The sequence below is a fragment of the Nanorana parkeri genome, unplaced genomic scaffold (assembly GCF_000935625.1).
Source record: "Nanorana parkeri isolate BGI_ZX_2015 unplaced genomic scaffold, ASM93562v1 scaffold795, whole genome shotgun sequence".
Lineage (NCBI taxonomy): Eukaryota > Metazoa > Chordata > Amphibia > Anura > Dicroglossidae > Nanorana > Nanorana parkeri.
Window position 1 is genome coordinate 500,311 of NW_017307063.1, and position 22,017 is coordinate 522,327.

Consider the following 22,017-nt stretch of genomic DNA (forward strand, 5'->3'; position numbering starts at 1 on the left):
CAAGCAACAGAGACACCTGTTTGCAGGTAGTACAGGTTCCCTGAACTGTATTGTGTTGCATGGCACTTCTGTGGAGTGAGTTAACCTGACATTTCCTCATGTGTGAAGCTGTTTTTATATTTGATGTTTCAGGGCTTGTTCACACCATCTCCGTTAAGCAGAGATGGTGAGAGCAAGCCATTATTTTGCATCAGTAAGCACAATGTGACAATTGCTGTGTCACTCTGTCTTTATCAAAAGTACTAATTACAACACCTGGATGGGGAACGGCATGGCTACCATCCTACCATTGCTGCTAGCCCTATCATAGTACTAGCAATATTTCTAGAATTATACTCATATCATGGAGGCATGCAACTATGTGTATGAATGTTGTGAGACCTTATAAGCTCCTTTAGGAGACAGGGACTTATATTAAATGCTTTATGTGCTCTTTAAAGTTCTACGTAAGATGTTTGCTTTTATACATTAATTTATAATATATGTATGAGATTTCTTCCATTTGCATTTCCCAGTGCTAAGGTGTCAGTCATAACATGAACTTTGCTAGTAGTAGCATGTGAAATGTGATCTGAATATTTTGTTTAACTGTAAGGTCATGTAGAATCCATTACATTTAGCTTTATTTTAATTATAAGATTATGATTCCTAATTAGCTTAACACATAGGGTAGGCATATGTCATAAAAATATTCTCAACGTATTTTGACATGCATGTTTACCTCCTGTTGAGCTAAACCAGCTCAGCCATGACCACAATTCACAGCTTATGCTTTAGTCATGGATGGTATATCAACAGTATGTTTTCACTGAGGTTATAAGATAGTTTCATAATAACAACATAAATACCCGTAATTTTTACAGATATTGGGGACTTTTTTTATACTAAGGTCCCATTTTAAAGCCTGTGATTTTTGCCAGACCCTAGTTTATTTTATTATTATTGTAAGACCCTAGAAATGTTTCCTGATATACAGTAATCTAACAGAAAAATCTAATTTCTAAAAACATCTGATTGGACAATAGAAACTGAAAACAGAACCGGATATTGCAGATAAGTAGGCTTTTAATGGATTAAAAATGATCAAAATGCACTTACACTAAAGTGACTTGAACAAATCACCGGGAAACCCATCCAGTGGATCACCAGGTCACACCAACAACTGCCTAAAACACTTGCTAGATTGCCAGCAAAAGGAGAGATGCAAGCAGAGATGGATACTCTGAGGTGGACACAGCAGGAGTCAAAATGAAAGGAACTACAAGATTGTTCCAACAGCTGGTGCAAAAGGGTGACAGAAATTGTATCCAGGGTAGTAAAAGTACCTCCACTGCACTCACATGTTTCAAGGCCATCAGAAAGGAGGGTGAGGTACTAAGATCCTTTAAATATGCTGTGAAATGCCACCTAAAAATGCTTGATTGCATCAGGGGATGGGAGAAAGGCAAGAAAGCCTCAGAAAAAGGCAGGTAAACAAACCGGTCCCCACGGAGAATGACAGAGCATGTAACTGCATGTAAACAAAGAGCTTGCCTTGCTTCAATCCCCTGATGCTATTTTTGGGCACTATTCACAGTCTTGGATCACCATTCCCTATCCTTTTCAATGACTCCTATAACCTCAGTCCTCCATTCTGGCCCCAAAACATATCTAGTGCAGTGGATGTTCTATCACTATTTACTACCCAACTGCAGTCTCCCTTTTGCATGAGCTGTTGGGACAGTCTTGTAGCTCCCTTCCTTTTGGCTACTGTGGTGTTCACCCTAGAGTATCAATCTCTGCATGTATTTTGTTGGCTAACACCCTTGTGAGACTGTTTTAAGCAACTGTTGGTGATACCTGGAGTTCCACTAGATGGGTTTTCCTGGCGATATGGCCTAAACAAGTCACTTTATTGTAAGCGCATTTTAAGATTTTTTTCATCATTAAGCGTGTCTTTATCTGCACTACCCAGTCCAGTTTTCTGTTTTATTATGAATATTGGCGTTTGTATAGAAACTGAGCTTGCAAGGATAATCAGATTTGGCTTGATACCAGTGGAGTGTAGTACTTTTGACTTCTGATTGGAGGTTCTAATTAAAAACCCAAAGCATAGAACCCCTGTCATGTTTATTTTTTAGTCCAATTGATATCAAATCTCTTCAGTGGGCACACAGACAAAAACATTTCAATAAAATGGGAAGGGTTAGAACCCCTGTCCCTTTATTATTACTGTCTATGATTTCTTGCCCACGTGACAACAACTTCCCTCATTTGCTTTTTTTCGCTGTCACAGACTATCAGTAGCACAGGAACTGAAGTGAATCCTAGACATTGAGGTAACAGACAGCAATATATATTTGACAGAATAGAAAAAGCCCAATCAAACCTAAAAAAATATATGCAATCAAAATATTTTCATTGTATGAGATTACCTTAGAAGATAAAAACCAACAATGAACTATCCCTTAAAGTCATATACTTTATTCATGGCGCACAGGTATGAACATAGTGTTGTGAACAGCATCAAGCCATAATGATTTCACTAGAAAAGTTGTGGTTTCCTACATGTGTAAAAGCTTCCGTTCTCTAAGATATTAGATACTCTGAAATATTTACAGTGACATAAATGGCTGTCCTAAATGTAAATATGAAATTTTAAAATATATAATATTTATTAATTGCAATTATGGTTGTATTCTGTTTGCGTTTTAGTATATTTTGAGTTACAGAACAAAATTAAGATAAAAACTGTAGAGGTGGAACTGTGAGGAACTTGTTATTCTCTTCCATTTATTCAACTCCTTTCATAAATTCCATGAATTCTGCAAAACATACAAATGCATTAACATTATTAAAAGGCATAAAAGCATGAATAAATCACTTAACGTTTAACAACCTTGCGGGGTACAGTTTCATGTTATAACAGTTAGGTCTTAGGAGATAAGGTCGGGGTGTTTCCTTCTTAGAGTGATGTAGATTTTCAGAGAGAAGAGATCTTACAAGGACTACAGTTGGTAATGAGATATTTATATAAAATATGTTTACTTGATTGACAATAAATTCAAAAAATGATTTTAGTGAGAAAGGAGGCATATTTCATAGTTGTTTACATCATTTTTGATGTGCTACATTCTTTAAAGGTTGAGCCACACAGGGACAGTCTTCAGTACATCTTATATGTGTCTTACAAGTACATTCATTTTATTCTGTTTTTATTTTTTAAGTATCTTTAAGTATTTACTGTTTATTGATATTTGACATCAGTCATGCCATCAAGCAGAAAAAAAGCTAAGAACATTTCATAACAGAATAGAAAGGATGATAAGAACTTATATAAGATTTGCACATTTGCTATTTTTATTTGGACCTATGTAATTTTTCAGCATTAAGCTGAAACAGAGCAACAAGCATTCAGAGTTTTGTAGACTTTTCTTTTGGTATGCAGAACATAAAAAAACAACAACATATCATGTATTTGGCGACAGCATCGACAGTTGCTAAGCAACTAAGATGTCCCCCCATGATTTGGATAAATTATATATAATTATGATTACATAAAAAGAATATGCAAAGCTAAACCTGTTTGGTTTTTGTACAATTTTGTATACTTTTGTGTTACATATTCAAAACGTTTTGTAGCAACTTTATCTTTAGTATGTATGACTTAAAGTGCCTTTTTAATCTTAGCTTATACTTGTTAGGCCCCTTGCCCTTTCCCAATGTTTATGTTATATAACATACTTTACTAAAATGCAGCTCAAACGCTTTCTTCGCTGTGTAGCTAGTCCAGTAATGCATGGAATCTCTTCCATATCTTCCAACTCCTGTTAGAAACCCTATTCACTATAGTGGGAAAGCCTGGACAAGCTGCATGCAGGCTTTCTTCTGAAGTGAATAGAGTGTGCTTTAAAAGTGCTTTTATGTCTTGCATATGTAAAGCCAAAACCTTTTTTTTGTTTTGGATTTCATAGTAAATGTCAAGAAATCTGTCAGGAGAGGTGTGTGTATCACTAGATATATTCCCCTTCACTTCCTGTCCCTGAGACACAACCGGAAGTAAAAGGAGATCGCTGCAAAGGGGGGCACGTCCTACTGTTTGTTATAAAAGCCCTTAGTCTGAGTGAACCCCATCAAACTTTAAGTTTCCACTTATAATTACCTCAGAGTTTTACCTTTCCAGTTAACACAACATATAAGCCCCTATGAAGGGGCTGTCCAAGCCCCTAAAAACATTGTATGTTTCATTTTAACATTACCCCAAAATGAAGAGATTAAAAATCGTTTTTACATTTTCTACTTCTGCACTATGCAAGGTGCCTTTTTGGGTCCCCTGACTTGTGACAGCTGCTCAACCAGACCTAGTGATCTCCACAAGTCCTATATGGCTATATTGGATGCCAATAGCGTAAAATGCAGGATGCATACCTCAGCAATACAGACAAAGTTCTGGCTTTACATACACTTTAACTTTCATACCCTGTTCATTTTTAATCGTATTTCCATGTGGACAGGATTGATTTACAATTGACGCTATTGGCACAAAAAGTGAATTTAGTAGCACTGAGTTCCAGGCTCCAGCCTGAAGAAGTACTTACCATCGTAGTCAATTTTGTCATCATTATTTCTATCTCCATCTAGCATTAATTCCTCAATGTCATCCTCTGTGATGGTCTCTCCAGTTGATGTTAACATACTCTTCAACTCTTCCAGGTCTATGTAACCATCAGCATTCCTATAACAGTTGGGATTTTGAAGGTAAAAGATGTGCATCTAATTTTATTGGTGGATGTACAGTATGCTTAATTAAATTAACATATAGCGAAAAATATAACTTGTTTTGTTGACAAGAAATTTTTGAATTTGTAAACAGGGACAAAACGGTTCCTTAGAAGTAACAAGGTTTAGATGTGCAACTTCTATGTTTAGAAAACGGGTTTTGTTTATACCAGATAAGTAGGACTAGTGAATGCACTGTAAGTTTCCCAAGGGCAGTAGACCCACACGGTAATCTTGTTTGTCTATATTTCTGACTGTTACTTCTAATCAGGTCCTTTTCATTTTGTTCCTTTTAATTTATGAAGCTGTTATTTGTTAAAATGTATATTATAGTTTATTTATGGTTAATAGATACTGTGTTATTGCTACAGAAGGTATTTATAATATACATAGTGGGGGATTTATCAAAACTGGAGCAGATGTGAATGGCTTCTCTCTTCAGTTTGTTCAGTTCAGATTTGAAAATGAAAGAGAGAGGTTGATTGGTTGCAGTGCACATCTGCTCCAGTTTTTGTCTGCTCCATTATTGCTAAATTATTGATAAATTCCTCCCATAATATGTAAATGCTCAACTTATTGGTTACTATGCAGAACAAGTGCATTTCTTTTGGTGATTTTTTGATCTGCCCCACAAACTTCAGACCTGCTGGTCCCGAACTTCCAGCTCAGAGGCTTAAGCAGTGTATATATAATCACAATCATGTGCCCTGCTAGCCTTGGACTACATGTCCTATGATGATTTGTGTCTGCATTCTGTTATGCGTGTGCAAGCTTCCTAAATATTATTTGCCAGCTTCACAAATAAGGGTTTTCCAGTTACAAGGAATATATGTGATCTGTGCTTCAGATTTTTAAATCAATCAAAATCTTGTGAGCTGCTGTGCTAAAAATGTGTATCACAGTTTCATAAAATCTTAAATAGTGCACTGCGCTTAGCAGGTTAAAACATATGTAAAAAATCCACATTTTTAAGGTGCTCCGCACTCACCAGAATTCAATGACCCCTTTACAGGACGGTCATATGGCATTTTAGTGCAGTAGTAGCTTTCTGGTCTCCTCTCACTATCCCTTCACTTCAGTAGGTAGAATCAGAAATCGATCCAGGATACAACTTCCTTTGGTGATACCAGTGCTGATTCAGGGTATCTCAATCAGTCTCCCCAATGTACTGGCATGGCCTTTGTGCCTCCCTGCTCTAGCACTGGAGCAGGGAGGAGGTAAGTTCTGTCTGCTAGTCATACTGGAGCTGGGAGACTCCAAGATCATACCAGTACATCGGGGAGACTGAGTGAGATACCCTGAATTGTTACTGGTATTACCAAAGGAAGTTATATCCTATTATCACTGAATGCAGTGGACTGTTTCTAACTGACAATTTTATGTATATGTATATTTACTATTTGAGCACTCTAATAAGTGGAAAAATCACATTGTGTTGAGTAAGGCACTTTATTCATATGGAGTTTTTACGTATGCTTTAACCTGTTAAGCGCAGTGCACTATTTATTTAAGGTTTTCCAGTTATTAAATCATCAATAAAAGGGTATAGCAAACCCTGGATGAAGGACATAAATACTAAGCGGGCAGGCTATGCTCTCTGTATGCATACCAAGGTTTAATATTAATATTGATTGGAGTGTATCTTTCAGAAAAAAAACGAATTTGAAACAAACAACCGCAGTATAAAATGTCTCACAATCTAGGTCCAAAGATTCCTGGCTGCTAGTAGCTAGTTCCTTATGGGCTTTGTAATGACAAACAAATGAAGCTCAAAACATGTGTTTGTTTAAACAGCAAGCACGTCTTTCTGGACTGTAGCATTCATCATATGTTACACTTGATGGAAGGCAACAATACAAACACAAGTTCTGAGACTTGGGCAAATATTTTGGACCATTGAAAAACATTCACTTTTTTTCTTTCTTAAGTGACTACAGTGTTACTTCGGCATCGAACATGAATCTCAATACTTCTCCATCATCTCTTACTTGTCAAACATCCGGAAAATTTCTGCTAATTCCTCTTCTGATCTTCCTTTGCTTTCATCCTTCATACACCGGACCATCATAACCAAGAACTCATCAAAGTCCACAGTGCCACTTCCTGAGGTGGAAATAATCAATCATTTTAATTCTGCAAGTACTACACAGACTGAATGTTCTCATAGCTGAAATGATTGAATAACCTAATTACTGTGTTCAAGAATTGAGCTTATTAAAATGCAAAACAAATACAGTACTAATCATTGTTTGTTAGTTCATTTAATTTGACAGCATGAAGCTGAGAGGCTGACAAGGGATTTTTAATAGAAGTTTCTTGCCTTCCAGCTTTTGAACTTACTTCACAAATAATTTCTAACGTTTTTGTGACCTCTTATCCATTCGCACTTTATGCCGAATTTCGATGATCTACCTTGCCTGCCACTGTGACATATGCCAGTAATTAACGATGACAACTAGTGGAAATAGTGACAGTTCAAGTATTTAACTATCTTATACTAAATAACTTAAAGGCTCCAAATTTTACATTGTTAGTGGAAAAACTTAATTATGTGTCAAATAAGATCACCTAGTTTTAATTATAAGAAAGCTAATTATGTGTGAATGTGTCTTTTTGTATTTTATTTACAGTATATCTTTGTGTATGCATTTGTTATCCAGTGATATTAGACATATTGGACAATATTAACACGTGCAAAAGAATGTGGACATCAATGTAAAGATATTGCCTGCTGGAAAATGTCCAAACAGACATCTCTGATGGGTGATGTGACATCATCACTTTACAGAGGTGATGTTCAGCTAGAACTGATCAATTGTGTACTGAAGATGGTAAAGGGATTTATTGACTCACACAGTGTGCTGTGTGTGCGGTTTCATTCCCCTTGCATTAGGATGAATAAAACCTCAGAAGGGTTAATACTGAACTGTGAAACATTTAGAGCACATAATTTGAGGCACTTACCATCTTCATCCACTTCATCTATCATCTCCTGCAGCTCCTCAGGGGTTGGACAATGTCCAAGCATTCTCATTACCTTGCCCAATTCTTTTGTACTGATGCACCCATCCTCTGCATCTTGCACAAAGATGTCAAAAGCTGCACGGAATTCTGTAATTAACAGCAACAAGTAATGTCCACTTGTAGATTTCAGGAAAAATGCTGGAAATAGCCCTGAAAATAAACTTTAAAAAATGTTTAAACTCTAACCGGATAAAAATTAGGTTGCTTAAGCGCTGCATATCATATTGCCACATATTTTTCCTTTTGAGAGAATACTTTTTTTTCATTCTTTCTGCTTCTCGCTGCTGCTGATCTCCTCCAACCAAATTCAGCCACTTTCTGACTACATGCACTTAATCCAGCAGCAGCTGAATGGCTGAATGTTAATCAGGTCAGGTTTCCTAAAGGTGATAATGGAAGAGCATGCCTGCTCATTAGGCTTCAGAACATAGTTTATTCTGGAAGATTGTGCGACAAGGTGACAATGCAGGAGAGCAATTGGGAAACAAGGACAAAGCATTGTCACCCTATAACAGGAAGTGCCTGATAAAAGAGTGGAGTAAATTTAAATACCGGGTTCATTTCTGGACATGAAAAATCACATGACTCTCTCTCTCTCTCTCTTTCCTCCCATGATACAGTTCCGGGTGCCTAAATAACCATTCATCTGGCCCAATCAGGCTGTCATGTTATGTGGAGGTAGGGTACTTAGCCCTGTGTAATTTCTACCAAATTAATTGCAAGCTTACATATGTCTTTTTCACTTGACACTTGACTACAGAAGGTAAATGGGTTGCCGAGGGATTACAAGGAATGTATCAGCAATATAATGGCTGTGGACAATTAAGTGAACCTGGTACAGTACTTGAATGGGTAAAACACAAATTAAATTTGGAGGAAAGTATGTGAAAACATAAATATAAGCAAAATATTTGAATAGTCACCATTTTTTTGTTCTTCTGTTAGTTGTTCTACCTATAAATAAGAAAGGAAAAGAAGTGATGAAATAACTTAATAAACTGAATACAGCTACACCACAGTGTGCAAATGTGAACAGAGAAGACTGCACTGCTTCCAGAAACTGAAAAAAAGACATCAGTAGAATATTTATACCAAAATACTGGGCTGTATTATTATACAAGGTCATTCTTGACTGAATAATGTACTAATTTTAGAACACCAATAAAAGATTGTAGGATGAGATTATTTTTTGTGTTCTGGTTTTTCGATCTACAGCTTGTGTTTTGATTTACAGCTTGTGCTCCTCAGTAATAACATCCACTGGCAAGTAGATAGAAATCCCTTGTTTTCCATTTGGTGTTTGCAACACATAAAGGGTTTATTGGATATTTACAGAACAGATGATAAACAAATGACCAATTATAGCTGCTAACGGTTATTATGGCTGGTCACTATTAGAGGCCATAAAGACATGTAAATATTAAAATAATGTAAAATCAATGACATTGATAGCATGCATTTACAAGGCATCTTACATAGTTGCTAGCTATCTGAGGTGATGTTTCAATTTTAGCTTTTTACATACAACCTTCCATGTTGTTAAGCATAATACTACCTTTATGTCTACCCTTTTGAAAAAACATTAAAGGCTAGACATAGATGAGAAGATGTCTCCATTAAATTGATGGGGGTCACCTTCCCATTGCTTGGAATGCTAAGATCTACCAGGGTTATTCATGAGATGTGTTTACATATTATTTTATAAATACCACATTTACAAAAGTCCATTTTGGTTAGATTGGCCAGCTGTTAGTAAAAAGCACAATATTTTTTCAGTTCTCTCATAATAGCATAAAAGAGTGAAATACAAATCCCATCTGTCACTGACTCCCTCAAGAAGAGAAACATCAGCTGTCCAGCAGCCATTTTATTGTCCTGGCCTTTCAGTTTGATGTCTAGATGTTCAGGGTTTCTGTAAGTGTAGAAGGCATTTGCTTGTTACTACTTTTGTACTTGGAGTAACTTAATCCTTATTGCATGTGTGCTATTTTTGTCTTATGGTGGCCATACATAAGGAGATGAATGTGTTGTGTGTCACCTGGACCCACCATATTCTTCTGCCTGATTCAGCTAAATATGGCACAGATTTGGCAACACATTTCCTTCATTTTATCAGATGAATGCTTGCTTGCACAAAAATTTCCAACATCTTGGAAAATCGTTTGTGTAATATTATTCTCTTCCAGTGATTGTAATCTTCTTATCATGACCTGACTGTCTAAAGTGAAAAGTGAAATGGTCACTCTAATTCTTTTTTTGGGCTCTTTTTGGCCATCCTTAAAGCTCAACCACAGCTAAAACCTTTTTCTTTCCTTGTTGGTTTTGCACAGCGTGGGGAAAGAATTACATCTGTCATGTTTTTATTTGTAAGTTTTGTTCCCATCGGGGAGATTTTCCTTCACATCCTGTTGAGACAGTGAAGGCACAGACTGCAACAAAACCTTTTATTTATTGTAACGGGATAAGGTTAAAAACATGTTCAGGCTACTACTGTTTGGGACTTCCTGTCACAGTGACAGCCCCTCCATTATTATTTCTTGTTTTGCTTTACAGAGACAGGAAGTGAGATGAAATCTTGCCAATGGGGTCACAGACAACAATAAACACATGACCGGTATATTTAGGCTTTGAAGAGTCTATCCAAAACTAAAAAGATTTTGCTGGAGTTAACTTTAAAGACAAATGTTGTTTTCTGCTCAATATAGCCAGACAAGGTCATGAAATTGATATGTCTATGGCCCTAGCAAATCTCATTTAGCTGGATTGCCCAAATGGTCACTATTGCCCCCAACCCCTCCCCACCTCAAGATAAATACTGCCTGGGCACCAGTCAACCCAGGAGAGGAGCAGTGCTGGATAAGCGAGGGGAAAATCGTCCGGGGACAGCTCAGAAGATGAGTACAGCAGCCAGTATTGCTTTTTTTATTTTTACCCACTGCAGGAGGATTCACTTATTTAGTTTTTGACCAAGTTGGACTTGGGAATTAAGCCATTTATATAAGCTCCATACAGATTTGGATTTAGCCTGATATTTGCATTGCCTTAATGTAAACCTTTTACAAGAATAATCCAACATCTGCTTCGTGGAAATGCTACGGTAGTTAATTGGTTGCTTTACCATCTCTTTAAGTTTAGGGGGCATTTACATCTGAATGGTCTGCAAAAACACACTAAAATGCACCAGAGATGGTGCACATAACATTTTTGCACTGCTCTGCATCCTAGTTCATGACTCAAATCATTAATGCAAAAAGGCCCAACATAACATCAAAGTAACTAGCATTTACAGAGAGAAAGTTCAGCAATGTCGGCCTCCATGTGTATAGGTAGACCTGAAGAGAAAGGTGCACCATCTATCTTAGGAAATAAAAGATGTACAAATATGATGCATTACATCACATGTTTACATATTGTGAAATATGTATTATCTATAGATTCTAATCCTTATTAGATCTTGCCCAAAGTACAAATAGGAATGAGCTCTGACCAAACCCAGTCAGAACCTTATGTAATTGACCTGACATATCGGTTCACTGTAATGGGCCAATATAGCCATGTGGTCATAAAAGGTGAATGGCGTCACTGCATCCTGTCCTTGTGCTTACAGGCAGCTGTGGATGGGAATTTCCTGGCTGCAGCTGATTGGGCAGCGCTGGAAGGAGTTTGGAAGAGCTCAGGTTCAGACCGGGTTCTGTTAGAACCTGAGCTCATCCCTAATTACAAAGCAATTGTACTTTGCTAGAAAATACTACTGGTTATAAAACTATTTAAAACTCAAACAATTTCATTAGATATTTCATATCAAAGGCTCGATATGCTAGTTGCCTGGATTTCTCTGACTTTAATACCACTGACCAAGAGGAAGCCAGAATTTCACATTTGCAGGCCAGTGACTGGGAAAGTATTGAAAATAAAAGATTGACATAACAGCCATCTAACTTTTCAGAAGCAGAGGTCAGCAATGGCAGATACATATTTCTCTCACTTCTTAAAATGCCAGTTGCCTGGCTGTCATGCTGATCCTTTGGCTTTGATTCTTTATCAGTCACCGGCCAAAACAAGCAAGCAGCTTGTCAAGAAGTCAAGTTTAGTGACGTAGAAAGCAGTGGAGCCAAAAGAGTAGTATGACAGCCAGGCATACAGAAGAATGATAGGTCAACAATCATACCTATGAATTGCTCACATGGTGGGTTCCTGTAGGGCCTTCACTCCTGACTGTTCTACTTTGGTGTATTACCGTGTTTTGCGTTAATCAGCCCATGCATTGGGAATGGGCTACCAACACATGGGGGTCTATTCACGAATCAGCCGAGGGATATAGCTGTAGCTTCGGCTAGCTTTGGCCCCAGGACCCCTTCAGTTCAGTAGAACCGAAGGGCTGCTTTACGGGGTATTCACTATTCACAAGTTGGCTGAACGGCTCATTCGAGCTGAAGGCATTTGCCTCGGCTTGACTAAGCCGCGCTGAAATCTGAAGCTGGCCGAGTGGCCAGCCTGCTTCTGACAGCTGGGCGGAGCCAACCGTCATCTCACAGCTGGCTCCGGCCACTTGCAGAGAGATGAGCGTTCCTGGTTACCAGCTAACCAGGGACAATCATCTCCAGACAGCAAACTCTCCCGGGTGCTCCGGGAGTCTCCCGCTCCCTGCCGCCCAGGAGAGAAACACTTTTTCCAAGAAAGGTTCACTCTGCTCGATTGAGCAGAGTAAAACTTTCCCTGCTTTATTTTTAATTCTGACAAGGAGCCGTTTCACCATAGGAATGCACGCGCCCACTGCTGCTGTCAATCAGCTGAGGGGACCTGCAGTTCTCCATCAGGTCCCCTCTAGTGATTGACAGCAGCAGAGGGCGGGTGCAGTAGCTAGTTTGCTATTGGCTATTGCAAATTGAAATAGCCAATAGGAATTTAGCAATGCATTCCTATGGCAACGTTTTTTAATTTTTTTTTGACGGCAGCAGAACCGCCGGCCAATAGTAAACAGTTCGGCAGAGCTAGCTGTCACTTAGCTCAGCACAATCGCTTTCTATTCATTTTTTTGTACTTTTTAAACTATTTTTCTGTTCTGCTTGGTCCCACAGAGGGATAAGAATAAACCAAACAGCAGCGAGTAGCCTGCCGGAGGTTCGGCTTAGCCGATCCAGATGTTGGATCGGCTGAGTCGAACTCCTTCTGCACTTCAGGTCGGCCGAACATGCAGAGTAGAGCATGTTCGGCCGACCTGAAGCCACACGAAGCCACCCAATGTACGGCTGATTTCAGCCGATATACGACTGAAATCAGCTGTACCAGCCTGAAGTGAATAGCCGAACAGCGTTCGACTCACTTCGCTTCAGGTCGGTCGTTCACTCGGCTGCCTACGGCAGCTTAGTGAATAGACCCCATGGTAATGGCATGTGTAATGTGATACATAGCAATGCAGGTCTTTCAGCACCTACTGTACTCATACTTTGGGGTAGGGATCAATATCACTTTTTCAGAGCCGATACGGATATTTGTCCGTCTTTCAGGCCGAGAGTCGATATCAGGTGCTGATATTCTGTACATTTAAAGTTGTGAAAAATCGAGGTCTGCAGGTCCCAGTATAATTGTAGTCTCCACAGGAACACAAGTCCCAGCAGGTGAGGTCACCAAGGACTACAAGTCCAAATTTGGTAAAGTTCCAAATCCAGTAGGCAAATGCTGCTGGCTTTCTTTAGAAAATGCTATTTGTCTGGCTATTATCCTTGTCCATTGGCTTCAAAATTTTAAATCACAAACTCTCCATGAATTACCCCCCGCCCCATACATACAGACACACTTTCCCACCTGGATTCCCCCTGGATTTATCTACCTTGTTCCAGGCTGTGACCCCTCCTCTGCCTCTGTCTTCTTCTCCTCAGTGACTGGAGTTATGTGACAGGCAACAGGGAGGATAGCACTCTGCATGAGGAGGGGGTCACACAGGCACAGAAAGGACTTTGTTGTGCTGCTTCAGGCCCGGTCACTCTCCCTGCAGTATCGGTATTATCGGCATTATTGATTATTGCATTTATTTTGAATATTGTCCAAAATAATCGGCAGCACAGATAATCAGTCAACCCCCTACTTAGGGGTGCCATACCAAATTTTTCTAATCATGTGTCAACATGACACATAGGTATGAAGCCAGACTTAAATACGTGGAACAATTATTTGAAACCATATACCAGAGCTGAGCAGCTGGCAGAATTAGCATCAAGGTTTAAGCAGTCTACTTCTATGGGTGCCAGTCACTATCTTTGTTAAAGGAATGCACTTTGCTGTGCTATCACTGAAGTGATAATGGAAAGTTATCATTACCTTTCTTGGGTTTTAGCTTATGTTTCATATTTAGTAAACTTTAGTTTGGAAAGGATTTTATAAAGTGGAACATTTCTGAAAAGTAATTTAATACACCGTGCGGACAATGAGCTCTTTTATATCATGGCCAGCCCTGTAGGAATGCACGTGCCTCTCATCTTATACAAAACAGCTGTTTATAGGAGATATCCAATTGTTCTATTGTTGAACTTTGTATTCCTATATATAGCCAGGACAGTAATAGGCTTGCAGGCTCAGTGTTTGGAATGCATTGGGGCTATCTGGACAGATAAACTCAACTTAAAATTTGTGATTTTTCTCGTTCTTAAAAATGAATGCATACATAAATGTATAAATAAATACTATGAATAAATAAATAGAAAAGGCAGCTGTATTTTTTCTCTATTTTTTTCAACTTTTCAGTTCTTGGTTCTATTTTAATAAAACAATAATACAATTGTGTGTATTAACCTCTTGCCGTCCGCCCGTAGTAAAAAAAACGGACGGACGGCACTGAAGAATACAAAAAATGGTTCTGAGCCACCAGGGAAGACAGGACACCACACCCCTAGTATAATTGAATAAGTTCAATCAAATTATGGATGGACGGAATTTAGCCTCTCATCTTCGTAACTCCTGTACGTCCCTCATTCCCCATGTCCTCTGTGTGATGGATACTGTCCTATTGGAGATGTGGACTGATTCACCACTAAGACCCTGTTAAAAAGGCAGCCTCCTATCTTCCTGACCTAGCTTTTTAGTGAAACGCGTAGAAGATTGGACCCACAATGCATCAATGAAATACTTTTTGACATGTTTATGACAAATATATGATGAACTCAATTATTACTTTTAGCAATATTTATAAATGGTTACTACAATGTTGATGCCTAGAATGTGGCCGTGTGGTCCAGGGAGGCTATATGCCTATGGTGATTTTAGATTGTATTATGTTTAGGAAGTTGCTGTGGATGTGCAACCGATGGGTATATACATTGGCACCCTTTTTTATCTGTATGTATTTGTAAAATACAATGAATTCCTAATAGTTATTTGTGTAAATTATATGTTTTCCATGCCTAGAGTGACACCTTCAAAGCACTATTTTCTTCTTTTGTTATTTAAATATATAAATGTCATTATCATTGTTATTTATTTAAAAAGATAGTCCACTTTTGTGACTATAATTTCATAATACCCACTATAATACCCATATTTAGGGTATAACATGGAACAAGGTGCCATTCCACAGCCCCCCATCTTCAACCCCCCCCCCACTTACCTGAATCATAGGAGGTTTTCTCCTCACAAACTTCTGCTTAGTTTTGAGTGTCAGCGTGACACAGCTGCATCATTCATTCACAAGTTCTGTGAATGGACAGGCTACAAGTCCAATCTGCCACCATCCATTGATTACTTTCTGGTGCTAGAGAGACAGTCTGCAGGAGCATGTGCATTGTACCCACTATCCACTGACTGGAGTTGTAGTGCTTTGCAGTCTCCAGTGAAATTTACAAATGATTTTTTAATTAATGTGTGTGCATTTATAAAAGGGTATCTATGGTCAAAATTGAAATATAAACATGTATTTCTATATTGAATTTTCATATGTTCTATCCCACTTCTAATAAGCATATCAATCTAGAAGTTTGTAAGCTTACTTACTGAAGATGCCCATAGGATGGGATGTATTTTCTCAATGCACTGACACAATCTCACTGAGCCCTGTGAATATGCACTTCCTTCTGTCCCCACTCTAACTAAGCTTGTATGTATTCCTACTACAATGCTGATGTTATAATCGGATAGTATATGCTGTGACTTTAGAACTTTAAAAAGGCGGACTATGCCTTTAACTTCTACTAAACAGTTTATTGCTAATGCTATAAAATGTTCTTAACTTTGAAACTACAACCTGTGATTGCAACCACCTAATACAAAAGTACCTTCCCCTGTAATAACAATGTAACTCTCCAGCAACTGCACAAACCTAGTTGGGAGTGGAGCTGGCCTTTAATGGTTTGCTATATTCATCAGTTTACAGTTTACTGTGAAATAGTTTAGACATTTTTGTGATAAGATTACACAAGACACTTAAGCGGTGTGCATGCATGTGCAGCTCTGTCACTGGAGAGGCCTAGACGACTCACAGGCAGAGACACATTTCAAGGTCAAAGCCCTTCTTGAATGCTTTACATGCCTGTGGCTGTGTGTTTATCCTTGGGCTTTTCAGCTCCTGCCATTCACTTTTCTCTATGTATATGTCTTGGGAGTTAACAGTGGTGTACTTGATTGTAAATACACAATAGTTAAATATTAATGAGACATTATAAACCTACTTATGTATAGTGTACATTTACTTATGCCTGTCTATGTGCATGTCTTGTGAGTAAAGATAACAGTGGTGTACTTGCTTGTAAATACACAGTAGCTATTATTAGTTAGATATTATAAACATACTTATGTACAATCTAAGGTGGCTTATGTCTATTTATGTCTATATCTTGTGAGTAAATATAACAGTGATGTTCTTGCTCTTAAATGCACAATAGTTATTATTAATCAGGCATTATAAACTCACTTATGCACTTCATATAATTCTGCCAAATGTACACAAGCACTCTGCTGAATGGCATATTAAGAAATGTAGATTACTGATTTGTTTTTTTAAAGCCAGGAATCCAGTAGCAGATTATCAGCTGTGGAAAATCCACATTTTGACACCTCTTAGTTACATTTTATACCAAATAGCAGTAAAATGTATTGGATTCATGATACTCCATAGGGATCTGTCTGTAGATGCTACGGTTAGTTAATAAACAAATCTAGGACCAAAGCAAATATTGATACACACATTAACATTTACCAGCAACTTGCAGACTTAGCAAAAAAAAAAACCTCATAAATATATAAAGTGAATTGCTGCAAGCACAAGTGGTCTTATTTTGTGAAGAGAGTCCCTTTAACATCAGACATCAGGATCAGTATTTGATGTACAACTGTTTTTCATTAGATATTTAAATATCATATTAAATAATCATACAATATATATTACATTGTATGAATATATATATATAGTATATATACTGTTTGTATATATGTTTATTGTGCTCTCTATTACAGTTATTACAGTTAAATCTCTGACAGCAATCACTTCTTGACTGATGGTAATAGCTTGCTTTGTGATTGCTGAGGGACTAGGAAAAAAAACTCTAGCATAAGTATTTAAAGTAAAAAAAATGACACATAGCCATCTCTTAAATGAGCAATACATCTTGTTCAGTGGAGGTGAAGTGAGTTGGAAAAAGGCACAGCTTCATGGTTTAATCATGGGTTTTATTTATAAGGTTTTTATTTATTGCTGTAATTCCAATTCACCAAATGACAAAGAATGAAAAGGATGGAAATGATAAAAGTAACCCAGCAACCTTAGTTGATTCTTCATTTGTCATACACTGAAAAAAAATGTTTGTTGCTCTGTAGAGCCTTCAAAAGTTTTGCTGAGATGACTTTTAGTTTTTAACACTTTCTATAATATGATAGTGAGAGATTAAATATTCAATTTAGAATTGTGGAGAGAAGAAAAAATCCCACCTACCGCTGCCTTGTAAATATCATCCATGATGAGAGAGGTTTGAATGAGAGCCTTGCAGAGGTGAAATCATGCAGCTTTGAATGACAAATGTAGGCCAAGCTTATATATAGGATGCACAGATGCTTTTAAGTGCCACTGACTGGTCACTCCTCCTGAAGACAGCATCACACATATCATTTAACAATTTCCATCCCATCCCCTTGAGAATATAAGACTAGTATGTACTTTGTACTCACAAGTGCATTTATTTATATACTTGACAGAAGCTAGGATGGAAAAGATTTGTATTCCTTTTTCAGAAATGAGAATTGCTATAGGAAAAATAAGTTATGTAATAAATAAGAAAATTAATCATCCATGGCAGATGCAGGATTTGTAAACAATTATGATATGTTTTCTGCAATTAATGGCTTATATTTTATTTAACATGGTAAATGACTTAATGAGTAACACTTGTAATAACAATGTAAAACTGTAACTTCGAGGACTTTTTTTTTTAAAGGTCAGTGCATGCAAGCTCTCCTGATATAACAGTACATTATCTAATTAGAAGCAATGAGTTATATCTTCTTCCCTTGGTAGTTCACACATACAATCATATCCCTTTTCTACTATTAAAGGGCAGCTCCTAGGCAGGGATTGATTAAGCAAAGTGAGAAAGACATAGTACATGAAAAACACTTTCTTTCATTCCACAGTTACTGTCGGAACCTCTGGGATTTATTAGTCTGTGCCCAACTCTGCTTGGCTGTGAAAGATTCCTCGCAAAATCTGTTCATCCAACATGTAATATATCTGTGGAGTGGATCATTATCCAGCAGATCTGTGGAGCTGGAACAAAGAGATTATTTCATGCTACACTTGTCCTCTCCTCCACTGCACACCCAATGGAGTTGTCTTTTGACAGCTGAAGTTTGGAGAGACATTATGGATGCAAAAGAGCGTTCTTGTCTTTTTAAAACACACTTGTATTCCAGTGCAAAGATCCAGCATTTCACATTATATCAGGGATATATTTACCTTTTTGGTGCTTTGAAAATATGTAATAAGTAAGGAAGCATGCCAACACAATACATAAAGAAGTTAGAAATACTGGTAACTGTAATTTTGGTGTCATACCAGCAGTTTTTAAACAGCAGGTACATACCGTATATACTCGAGTATAAGCCGAGATTTTCAGCCCATTTTTTTGGGTGAAAAGTGCATATCATTTGAAGTCAACATATTATCATTTAGTCATTTCAGTTTTGGGTACCTTTAGCTGTAGTGAAGTTGCTAAGCATGTGCATGTATTAAAGTCAATTTCAGTTGCCTAATTAAAACATATCCAACTTTTCCACCAATTTTGTCAACTACAGCAAATAAGAACTTCTGTGATAAGGGAATAGTGATATTAGGTATCTCATGCAAAATTTATATCTGATGATCCTGTGATTTGAAACTGCGGCTGTTGTGTGACTGATGATGTGGTCATGTTGTTGCAGCAGTGGGGGGGTAGGTAATATATTTGTAAAGTAAAGGTGGGGTGACATTCAATATTTTTTTGACGTAAAACCCCCCAACATTATATATTTTCTGAATGCCAAGACCATTTTTACTAATCTGGTTGCCTCTCTAAAATTATTAGCGATGTGGCCCTGAAGATAATTTTCTATGTAAGTGATATTATACTTGCATCCTGATTTTTTATCTCATTAAAAATATTTTTTGTTTTTTTTGCAACTGCTTCTTAGCAATGAATACTGCTGCAATTCTTACTACATTACATTAAGTCCTTCTAGGTGCATAAACATTGATTAAAATATAAATCCTGTAAGGGAACAGAGTAGTCATGCCTAGACATGTGCGCCAGCAAAAAATTGCTTTAGTTTAGTTTTCATTCTGATTTTTCGTCATTTCATTTTTCGGGATTCAGGTCCGACAGTCAATTTGTTTCGGGATTCGAGCGACAAGGGCCTCTTCCCCACAACCCTGACCCAGTGGTTGTGGAGGTCTGCAAGCAGAGGGGCTTATTTGCATCAGGGGAGCCACTTTAATTAATGGGGCTCCCAGATGCCGCCGCCTACCTTTTGAATGAGTTAGGCCTTGTTCACACCAAATGGAGAGCAGATCTGCTTAGGTTTCTGCACACGCAGTGCAGTGGGTTGTGCTGCGTTTTTGATGCGCTCCGGGCCGTTTTTGGTTAAAAGTTTTTTTTAACGTTTATAATGGGCTTTCAGTGTGTTCCAGGGCGTTAGCATGCATTTTTGATGCATTTGCATGCGTTCCAGAGCAGATCCAGAGCAGGTAAAATAGGGCCTGCTGCAGTTTTTTTACCTGCTCTGGAACTGCTCGCTGCGATGTGAACTGGAGCAAAAAATACCATTGGATTACATTGGACGCAGTTTTGATCCGTTCTGTAACTGCTCTGCTCTGCACCTGCTCCGCGCTTGGTGTAAATAAGGCCTAATAGATGTGTCTCAACCTTGGAATGTAGTAGTATACGAACCGACTGCACTATCCAGAGAATTCCAATACTTCAGACTTTATTAAAATTCACAGCAAATCCAATGTAACAGTGTATGTTACAGCAAATACCAGCACCACAAACCCCCAACCAGCTACAACCTCTCACATGTTTCACCCTTAGGCTTATTCATAGAGGTGAAACATGTTTGTATACTACCACTTTTATATTGATTACATATTCATATTCATGTAGCAGAAGCTAAAATATCAAAAAAATTCTTCTTGCAGTTTAAATTGTTTTTACTTGGGTTAGGGTTCCTTGGCTTCTTAAGGGTTAAAAGTCCTACTTGTTTCTCCTTCTTTGTAATGTTGTGAGGGGTTGTGAGGGGTGAGGAGGGTCAAAGGATTACAACCCTTGCTTTTACATTGTATGTAAATGAAGATAATGAGAGAAACACAATCTGCAAATTTCAGTCCTGAGGCCTGGTTCACACCTGGTTCACACCTGGGCGTTTTACGGCGCGTTCCTACGAGCTGTAAAATGCTCAACATGTGAAAACCAATAATTGCCTATGGGCATGGTTCCCACCTGGGCGTTTTACAGCGCGTAGGAATGCGCTGAAAAACGCCCTACGCCCAAAGAAGTACAGGAGCTTCTTTGGGGCGTATTTGCCCGGCGTATCCATTAGGCTACAGCCGGTTAGCCCTCATAAATGCGCATTTGTTGCGCGTTTCTTTTACAGCAAATCGCTGTAAAAATGTGCGGTACGAAACGAGCGGCAAACGTACATATTCCGCCCAGGTGTGAACCCAGCCTAAGTCTTTCTATAAGGACATATTACAGTGAAGGTACTCAGAAAAACCTGCAACCAGCCATGCTGTCTGCTGGAACAAAACATCTAAATTATTTTTCGGTATGCTGCGTCTATGGAGGACATAACAAACAAATTTGGTTGCAAAAGTCGACATATACTTTAACACTGTCAGCCTTTACCAAGTGCTGTTACTGGCAGGATCATGCACATGGAATGTCTGCTTTCTTGCCAGCCTCCTACTCCCTAAACAAAAAAGCTGTAAATAAAACTTTAATAACATATATTTCACAACATATAAGATAAAAAACCTCAATCTCAGCCTCCAAAGCTTCTGGAAGGTGTGGGTAACATCGCTGCTGCTTTACATCCAGGATTCTGAGTGCCCAGCTATCCCAGGAGGCATCAGCAAAACAGTGACATAACCCATGCCTCACAGAATGGGACCAAGGTGAGTTTTTTGTGTGAAATCTTTACTTTAAAAGGTTTTTTTTTAAAGTTAATTTTGTTTGGAAGACAGCAGGCTAGAAGCGAAGAAGACCTTCCATTTTTAATGGAAGGTCCGCTTTAAGAAAACTGTATATGGTGAGACATGGTGCCAAGCATACTGAAAATTAGAATTTGGGTTTACACCTTATGCACCGTAAAAATTAAAGCAAAAACTGTGTCCTTTTATTAAAAAAAAAATGCCATGCTTATGTTAAACTATGTAGTTTGACATTGCCAATCATTGACCACCTGCAGACCATACTGTGCTTAAAAAACCTGCAGAATTTGTATATATGTCAAACACCTGCCGCATCCTATATTTGAAGCACTAGATATCCTATATCTAGGGCCCAGTTTCTGCTTATTTTATTCAGTACAGTAATACAATTTTTTATACAGTGGTTTGCACAATGAAAAGAACATGCTATAGTTCTATGGATAGTCCATCTTGTTTAATAAACTCATCAATCATTTCTCTGCACTTGATCATGAGAAGCTTTATCATTTTACTTTCTTCATTCTTTGATATAATATTAAACATAGCTTATGGACCAGAGCAATTTTTACATTTCC

General features: G+C 38.0%; 1 protein-coding gene across 1 annotated transcript; it reads right to left on the reverse strand.

Moving 5' to 3' along the window:
- Positions 1-2,772: 2,772 nt before the first annotated feature.
- LOC108793959 (troponin C, slow skeletal and cardiac muscles-like) lies at positions 2,773-17,722 on the reverse strand. Its single transcript, XM_018564923.1, has 6 exons — positions 17,699-17,722; positions 8,706-8,736; positions 7,723-7,869; positions 6,747-6,861; positions 4,578-4,714; positions 2,773-2,804 (listed from the first exon to the last, which is right to left on the reverse strand). The coding sequence occupies exons 1-6, from the start codon at positions 17,720-17,722 to the stop codon at positions 2,773-2,775; spliced, it is 486 nt and encodes a 161-aa protein (XP_018420425.1).
- Positions 17,723-22,017: the final 4,295 nt, after the last annotated feature.

Coding starts and splice junctions, on each gene's coding strand:
- LOC108793959 (XM_018564923.1), bottom strand. CDS start 17,722: ATGGATGATATTTACAAGGCAGCG. Junction 7,870..8,705: donor AACAGAAGAACAAAAAAATG/GTGACTATTCAA, acceptor TGTTAATTACAG/AATTCCGTGCAGCTTTTGAC. Junction 2,805..4,577: donor TGACAAAATTGACTACGATG/GTAAGTACTTCT, acceptor TATGTTTTGCAG/AATTCATGGAATTTATGAAA.